The sequence below is a fragment of the Eleginops maclovinus genome, chromosome 2 (assembly GCF_036324505.1).
Source record: "Eleginops maclovinus isolate JMC-PN-2008 ecotype Puerto Natales chromosome 2, JC_Emac_rtc_rv5, whole genome shotgun sequence".
Classification (NCBI taxonomy): Eukaryota; Metazoa; Chordata; class Actinopteri; order Perciformes; family Eleginopidae; genus Eleginops; species Eleginops maclovinus.
In genome coordinates, this window is record NC_086350.1 from 28,724,230 (window position 1) to 28,733,599 (window position 9,370).

The window sequence follows — 9,370 nt, forward strand, 5'->3', positions numbered from 1 at the left end:
TGAAATCATAACAAATGGTAACAAAAACTTAACAAACCACAAAAAGCAGACAAAAAAGGTCTCTTTACCAACCCATTCCCTAACCCCCCCACCCCATCTGTGAGGAGACCTGGACTCCTGCCTCGGTCCCCTTTCATAACCCTCCCAGCTCCTAGAAATGTCATCTAAACTAACTTGCTCATACTTCCCTTTCTGAAGCATCTTACCTCAAGAAGTCCTCTCAGAGCCCATAACTCAACAAGTGTCATAATATGTTTGACATTACCCTTTGAACCTTTAACAAAGTACGTCAATGTACCCTTCCAATATAAAGTGGAGTAGGCCTATATAACAATAAAATATTCTGTGTAATATGTGAAATATTACAAAGTTAACTAATAACCCAAGTAAGGTATTAAACATTTGTTTACCATTACTGTATTGAGTGAACTTTTAGAACAGAACAAGGCAAACCAAGTCTACGCTTGGTTATGCTCGACGTTATCAGCTCTGTAAAAAATTAAAAATAAGAAATAAAAGTTGCAGCTTTAAGGAAATAAACCGAGGATAAAGCAAAATACCCTTGTACATTTAGTTGTTCCGTAGAACCGAAAAATTTAAATTTGCAAATATGTGCAAAACCAGCAAGAAAATAAATTGTCTGAGTAAACTCAGTTTGCTGCAGAAAAGTGACTTTGGTGTAGTGTATGCCTAGCCTAGCTGCTCAAGCTAGTCAGGCCTCGAGCTCTGTTTGTAGCTTGAAGCGAACGCCGCGGCCTCTTCTGGGGAGGAGAACCTCCTCTTTGTCCCGCCGTTGAGTGTTACCTGAAGGCGAGCCGGGAAGAGTAGTGCGGGCCTGAGAGAGAGGTTGTACAGTTCTGCCATCACCGTCCGGTATTTTGTGCGTTCCGCGGCCACCTCCGGAGCATAGTCTTCGAAGATCTGGACGAGGTCTCCCTGATATTGTAGCTTTCCCCTACTTTTGCGGGCCTCTCGTATGATTAGGTCTTTAATCTGGTAAAGATGCAGTCGGATAATCACCGGCCGCGGCCTCGCTCCCGGCTGTGGTTTGGCTGTTAGCGCCCTGTGCGCTCGGTCAAGCTCGGGAGGGGACTCTAAGATCTCCTCCCCGAGCAGTTCAACTAACAGTCTCGAGAAAAACATGGTGGGTGTGGGCCCCTCGATTGATTCTGGGAGGCCAATGATTCGGATATTATTCCTGCGACTCCGGCTTTCCAGGTCCGACGTCTTCGCTAGTAGCTTGCTGTTGCTATCGGCCAAAGTTACCAACCTCGCCTCCAGAGCACGAATACGCTGATCATCTGACTCGGCACTGGTTTCCAGTGAGATGATACGTTGTCCGTGGTCTGACACCGTGGTCTGCATCTTTTCCAGCCTTGACTCCAGTGCAGCGAGGGAGTTTTTAAGATCCGTCGCTATGCTAGCTCTATGTTTTTCCAGCAGGTCTTCGATGCTAGTTAAGCATATGTTAGCGCAGGCACTCGGGGCTTCATTCTCGCTCTTCTTTGACTGTTTCGTTGCTTTTGACATTGTTCCTGATGACTCGATGTTATACTGAGTTTGTAAAGTACTTGGGTCGTTGAGGGTATTAGAAAAATACGGGTTTTTGCAAAGTTGAAACCAAACCGGAAGCCCCTCCATTGTTTCTTCTTAAGGATAATTTACATATGCGCAAGGGAGCCTGCATACACACAAACACACTCACAAACTGGACAGAACACACATAGCTTCACTAATGTATTTTACAGTAGACTGACACTGAACAGTCTGTACAAACTATGATTCATTCAAAGTCACGGTGACAATAACACATCCAGAAAACATGTCGGCCTAGTACGAGAGCAGCTGTGCAGAATACATCTGAAGTGGTTTGTTTTAGCCCAAGGGAAGTGTGTGTATGTTTGCATGTGTGTGTACCATTGCAAAAGAAATCCTACTTTGCAAGTGTGTGTGTGACTGTGCATGTGTTTGCGTGTACAAGTGAGAGTGTGTGTGTGTGTGTGTGTGTGTGTGGAGTGAGCCTGTGATGCAGCTCCACTTCCTCCTGGATTAAGTGTTAGATTCAGGGTGGTCCCAGTGTGGGGGTGGTAATCCTGCTGCTGTGTACAACTCCTTCTGCCAGTGTTCGTATACACGCATACATATACACACAAGCTTCATGAGACTGTGAGTATTTATTTACAGTTCGTGAAAGCAAAGCAGCAGAATGTTGAAAAGTTTGATGAGAGCAGAGTTTGTGGGGGGGTCTCGTCCGGCCCAGGATGACGCCATCGTCTGCAGGATGGACCACGGTTGGTCTTTAGGGTTTCGCTTCCAGCTCTTACTGCAAAACACTTAGAAATGAAAATACGTATTCCTGTGTATCGCACTACGACTGGGGTGGAATTAAAAAATGTGCATTTACTCAAGTACATATTGAGGAACTTGTACTTTCAATGAGTTTTCTGTATTCAGCTACTGTATAGGCTACTTTTACTACATTTTAGAAGCCTATATTGTAATTTTACATTTATTTGACAGCCTTTGTTATAAGTTACTTTACAGATGCAGATTATTAGCTAAAACCAAATATAAACCACTAATAAGTAAACATTGTCATATAATAACTGGTAAAATATCAAGCAGCAGTATATGAGCTCCACCTTTATCAGCTGTGATGAATTAACATTAACATTAATACAGCAATAATTATAATGCAGTCATTTAATATACATGATATACAGACAGGTACGTTTACTTTTGGTATTTAAAGTATATTTTGATGCTGATACTTTTCTGTACTTTTACAGAAGTAAGATTTTGAATGCAGGACATTTACTTGTTTTGAAAATATGGTATATTTTACTTAACTAAAAGACCTGAGTACTTTTTCCATCACTGCTACGACCATGTGCTATGTATTGAATATGCAGGTATAAAAATATTCTTTATAAGGTTGAACAGTCGACAGGCCTCTTCCCCACTTATTGCCCCCTTTGTCCTGCGCTCGGGTGATGCTCATATTGGAACTTATCTTTGATCTTTTGATTGGACACTAATAAAGACAACTAGAACTCGGAGCTGGTGAGTGGCTGCCTGTTTTAGCAGCTCTGCTTTGTTTCCACTCTTTCTTGTCTATTTAAATCATTTTTTGTTTCAACAGTTTGTTTTAACAGTTACCTGTTACCTGTATTGCATTTTAATTTGATTATCCTTGTGTGAATCAGTCCTGTCCTGTTTTTCACTCTCACTTTGTTGCTGCTTAAACTCCTGAATTTCCCCACAGGGATAAATAATGGTCCATCTTATCTTATTTTATAAAAAGTGGTCCAAACTTCCTCAGTGGTATTTCTACAGTCGGAGCCTTCAGGAGCAAATTGCCCATGATGACACACACACACACACACACACACACACACACACACACACACACACACACACACACACACACACACACACACACACTCCCCAGGTGAAAAAACAGCATCTTGCAGGCAAAGACAGATCCTGCTGATAGTGAGCCACATTGTCAAGGTTCTCCAAGTAATTCATTGAAAAGAAGTGTGGGCTAATAAAGTGTAGTTTGATGGGATTAGACAAACGCTGTGATAATTAAAGAAATGTAAAACAATCTTCACTATTGACAGTACTTACCCATGGACATTTTGTAGGACCCCCAAAATCAGCTCTCTTTATCTCAGCTTCTTTGGATGCTTATTTCTGGGCCAAAGACTACATTTGTAGGATAATTCATAAACCCAACCAGAAAAAAGCCAACAACAGAGAAATGTCTGAGAATATTGGGGGGTCAGTCAGCTCACCTGTTTGTCTGACTACAGGCTTCCTGCCCAGCTCCATCCTGTTTGTTTTCTGCTTTAGCAGTAAACACATCTTTAGTCACAGCCCCACTTGCGGTCTCCCCTTGGTGCTGACCCACATTTGGACGATCTGTCAGAGTAGGAAGCCCTTAAATAACTAATGAGAGGTAAAGACATGAATGTCCGTATAAATGGTTACTCTTTTAGGGTGTTAATTGTCATGGGATCAGTACAAACCAAGGATAAATAATTTACTTATGGGATAAGTTAATAATAATACATTTAATTTATATAGCGCTTTTCAAGACACGCAACAAGCTTTAGTCGTAAGTTAAATTAATGCAAAAATGTATTTACTGATCTATGTTTTAATTTAATTTTCAGTCACGTTTAAGTTGCAAACATCTTCATCATATTTTGTTTATTAAGGCCATTTTTAACTTGATGGGTCAGCTGGTAGAAAGCAAAACTTGAAGAACAGTAAAGTGCTGATGTTGGTTTCATAGAGGCTTTAGTTTAACAGACATAATTAGATTCATTTAAAAGTTTTTTCCTACAATAGGAACTGTGACTTTATTATAATTTACATTTACAGATTGGTAACACATGAAAGAAGCTGCAGCATGACGCAGCCTCAGAAACAGCAGACTGTATGAACATCATATGCACTCCCTTTTATTTAATGTCATGATACTTTACAGATGTTCATGCTGCTGTATCTCTCTGTGTCTGCGAGGTTGTGAACAGCATCAGTCCTGATCTGCAGGATATTTGAGGCACATAATGAGGTATAGACCTCTGTGCCAGGAAACCTAACTTGATTAGCAGCTAATGTGGCCTGAACCAAGCCCATCAATCTCCATCAAGGCCCTGCCCTCCCTCTGTGCTGAGTGTGTATTTGGACAAGTGTAGCCGGTTTATGTAGAGAGTGAAAAAATATAATAAACACATGGATTAGGAGGTCTTTTGAATCATTGAGCTTTAAACTGTGTTATGCAGCTTTGAGCCGGGACTTGATTGCACATGAAACGCAGGCAATGACACTTTCCAGAGTTGCAGCTTTAACTCTCTCTCTGTGACAGAGAGGCTCTGCCATGATGAAGACTTTCAGCTCAGAACAGAACTCATCTGCAAGTACCGAAAGGAGCTCCACACAGGAAGAACGGGAGATCACTTCCCTCTTAACAGCACTGAATTTGAAGTTGTATAAGCAAAACACAGCAAAAAAGCATGAAACGCAACAGATTGGCTATAAAACGAAATCATTCGCTAAAGCTTTTAAGTCATTCAAACACGTTCAGTCATACGGGTTAGTTCCAAACCACAAGTGTGCTATTTAAGCTTGTAGCACTGGAACATCAAGTCATAAGCACATGCTTTCCTTTTATAATACAGAAAAATAAGACTGAAGCCTGATTCAGAGAACACAGTAATGCAATTCACAATTTATTTAAAGAGTTTTACATCTTTTTAGTTCTGAAAACAAACAATGGAGATCCATAGACAGTCAGCGAGATGCAGGCAGCTAGAAATCAAACAACGTTTATGTAAACATTCAAAGGGGCGAGACTTATAAAGTACATAGCTAGCCAGATTACAAATGACATAATGATGATGATATTTGTACAAACGATGTAAGTTGTACATTTTAAAGGGATGGTAAAGGGGAAAACGCACAACACATCTTTATAGCTGCAGGCTTTTTTATTTTTCAAAGAGGTCCCACACCTTTGAAAAAACTTTGATTCATCATTAAGTCAAATCTTCATTAAACCCAAAGATGGGTTAAGTGGATATTTGAAAAGAAACAATATTAAGAAGAAACAGATATTTGCTCTGATTAATAAACCTAGCATGCTCCAGAATGTAGTCTCTGCAGAACACCAGCATGTTACAGATCTGTGATCAATTTGTTTTCTCAGATCACAAATAAAAATGAGAGGGTTTCCTTTTTGTCTGAGCCTCTTTCTCATGAGGATTTATTTACTGTTTAAACAAAAACCATCAGATGAATAACATGTATTAACTCACTTTGCTTTGAGAAGACTTGTGGAACCAATTAGAGAGCTTCATGTATTCAAAAGAAATGCTGCGGAATCCCAGAGACAAAGTGTTCCGTTAAACTGATCCTTCTTTTTCCTTCCTTGCCTCCATTCTTTCCCTTCAGATGTTTTATTTACACATCTGACCAAAAGAATCCTATACACAGGAAATGCTTGTGATTGTGAGTTCCTCTCTTCAAATGTGGGGAAGTTTATTTATTTCAACATTCCTGATTTGCAGATCTCGAGCCCCGCACAGTCCAACTTTTTCAGGAGACGAGTGTGGAAGCTACAGGCCTATATTTAGACATGGCTGCCCTGTTTGTAATGATGCTGTCAACAGAGCACTCTGATTTCATGCAGGTGTCACTCTTCAACAAATTAGAGCTCAGAAAGGCTCATTTAGGACTTTCAAGGCTATCAGTCCGTAGATTACAAAAATATTAAAAATTCCCGAAAAACACACTAAGGCTTTTTCAAACATGACTGGATTTAGAGTGGGAACGTTTATTGTTGACCTTCAGAACAGTCTGATATAAAATAAAGTGCATCTCATGGTCTATCTCCTATGCATTAAAATTGAGTGAACTCCATTCAAGGAACAATACATGTGGTTAAACACTGAAGGAGAGATAATAAGTGGACCTTTAGATTTCCTTCTCGGTCAGACGATGTATTACTTTAAAGGATCCAAAGTTCCAAGTCATTCTGTTAACCTGTGCTCTTATCTCAAGTAACATTGCTGCTCTCAACATGCTAAGAGTCAGTATTGCCAGTATTAAAATACATTGTATGTGAGGTGCACCGCAGTTGTATTGCAGATATAATACCCATTAATTGACATTGAAACCGGTTATTCATAGAATGGATGAAACACACATGGTTCAACCGTTCACATTTGACCCATGAACGCAGCACTGTTCCCCTTTAGGCAGGATGCATCAGAGTCACAGCTGTCCTCCAGGCTCTGTCTTCATGTTTGAATGTTAGCTTATATTGAATGTCTGACCCAGGACTTCTGTAATGGTGATTCTTACCATATTAATTTGAAGATTAAACAACTACACAAAACGTGAAGGTGAACAACCATCTATTTTTTTTCAAACCCTGCTGATAAATAATATTAATTCTAAGTAAATCTGCCAAACTAAACAAGGCTCAGTAAAGATAAGGCCTGGCATTCTTTAAAACAGTATTATTATCTGTTTTATAAAAACAACAAGACAAATTCTATTCAAATAGCAACACATTTTACCGTAGCAAATTATTTCTTTTTGGACTCACATCTTTAAATAAATCATATGACATTTTTTTTTAACTAAACTAAACTTTTTTGCACATGGAATTCAAAGCATTATGATAAAACTATATCTGAATACTAAACTGTGTTCTCACATTGTGCTGCATGCATCACAGGCCGAGTCATAACGCTCAAGATTCTTTACTGATTTTCAGAAAAACCCTCTAAATGTTTTCGTCATCATTAATGAAAAGATAAATACTTTATATATGAGCTTTCCTAATATGTTCACGTAAAAATGACAACATTGTAGGATTGCAACATTTGTTTTACATTAACACACAATAACCACTGCACATTTCGTCGTATAAAAATGCTGCTCATATCCGCGTCTCGCGGAACCCCTCAGTCTAGAGTCATATTTCCTTTATGTCAGATGCAGCTGTTTGTCGGGGTATGTGAGTGACAGGTAGGAGCAGAAGGGGAATCCCATGTGGTACAGCTGATGTGGTTGCGCGCCGAGAACAACAGAAGTACTGCATGCCGGACTTCCACGGTCTGCGCACGTGTCCGCGGACATATGGAGGATGCTTCCGCGCGCTTGGTCTTCACTTTTCGATAAGATGCTCTCAATGCTGAAACCTTTCGATTTATCCCTGCTTGGTACCGTTTCTTTGGGTCTGCCCTGTGCTGCTGCAGCTGGGTCTGTGTTGGCGGCGCACCTGAAGGCGCAGAGCGGACTCCTCTCCCCTCCTCTTCCGCTAACCGCTGACAGGTTTCCCTCAGGCTCACCGTCCATCCACAGGGCAGCCTGTCTTGGAGCCAGACATGTCCCAGGCTGAGGGGCGTCCAGCCTCCTTCCGGTGCATGCAAGAGCGTCTCTGTCGGGGGACCTCTTAGGTCTCAGTGTGGGGGGGTGCTGTGACATCTCAGTCTGGTTTAGCTCGACAAGAACTGCTATTGTGTCAGGTTGTGTCTCTACCCTCTCTGCATGGCACCTTGCTGGAACCTCTGCTAACCCCGGGCCAGTCCGGTGCTTATGAGAGGACTGGAGGTCCCTGGATGGCCCCTGGCCCTTAATGCGTTTGTGTCCACCGGCTTTGAATTCCAGAGCATCCTGCTGACTCTTCGCCTTCCTCTTCCTCCGACGGTAGTTGCCATTTTCAAACATATCCAGGCACTTGGTGTCCAGAGTCCAGTAGCTGCCTTTCCCGGGCCGGCCCTTCTCCCTGGGTACCTTGATGAAGCAATCATTCAGGGACAAGTTGTGTCGGATGGAGTTCTGCCAGCCCTGCTTATTGTCGTGATAAAAGGGGAAGCGGTCCATGATGAACTGGTAGATGCCGCTGAGCGTGGCGCGCTGCTCCGGCGCGCTCTTGATGGCCATGGCGATGAGTGCGATGTAGCTGTAGGGGGGCTTCTGCGGGGGCTCCTGGCGGGCCGGCAGGAAACTCAAGGCAGCGGGCACAACCCCTGCGCTGTCCCCTCCATACAGGTAGATGAGCGGGGCACTGGAGAGACTCAGAGCCGAAGATGGCACTCCTAGAGAGGGCAGGCGGCCGTGGTAGAGCGTCATGACGCCGGGGAGGCTGGAGTGCGTCCTGGGTAAAGTTGAGTCGTCTCCTGGAGCTGCTCTCCTCCACCGACTGATTCCCCAGGCTCATGAGGACCCCAGAAAATGTTAATAATTGTTTTACGTTTGCTGTATTGTGTTGACTTTGCACTGGGAAATAAATTGTCCATCATAAACAGTCGGTGGTGTTCTCAGCCCACCCACATTAATTAAAATTTCATTGCGCTGAAACTCCCTTATGTCCCCCCTCTCTGCCCAACAACCAATGAGGTGCCGGGTTATTCCCTCATGTGTTTATAGAATTAGTCGCTTGATAAGTCTGCCCACCCAGGTCGAATCAAGCTGTGTTTATTTGGAAAAAATTCCGGGCACCCAATACATAAACGCACTGATGTGCTGTTTGAAATATCACGTCCACCCTGACGCTGAGAGTTGCTCACACAGAGAGAACAAGCAAACACTTCGGAGTCTTTCTGGGAGTTGCTTTGGGTTTGCTCAAATCAAAATAAAGTGTATAAAAGTGAAAATAACTTTAACAATTTCTTTTACCCCGTGTCAGGCCCCAAAACACTTCCATCCAAAGAACTGAGGAAACAGTCAATGAAGACTAACGAGACATGATCAAAAGTAGACTGCTACAACCTCAGCTGGTTTATATGGATCATTATCCTATTCATTTTATGGTCGATTTTTTTTATCACGCGCCGGAGTTGTAAAC

At 42.1% G+C, this 9,370-nt stretch overlaps 1 protein-coding gene across 1 annotated transcript; it reads right to left on the reverse strand.

Moving 5' to 3' along the window:
- Window positions 1–5,213: 5,213 nt before the first annotated feature.
- On the reverse strand, window positions 5,214–8,661 carry foxl1 (forkhead box L1). The gene has a single exon (XM_063875622.1). The coding sequence runs from the start codon at window positions 8,653–8,655 to the stop codon at window positions 7,507–7,509; it is 1,149 nt and encodes a 382-aa protein (XP_063731692.1). The 5' UTR covers window positions 8,656–8,661; the 3' UTR covers window positions 5,214–7,506.
- Window positions 8,662–9,370: the final 709 nt, after the last annotated feature.

What these genes read in the sequence shown, in the direction of transcription:
- foxl1 (XM_063875622.1), bottom strand. Translation starts at nt 8,655, where the DNA reads ATGACGCTCTACCACGGCCGCCTGCCCTCTCTAGGAGTGCCATCTTCG.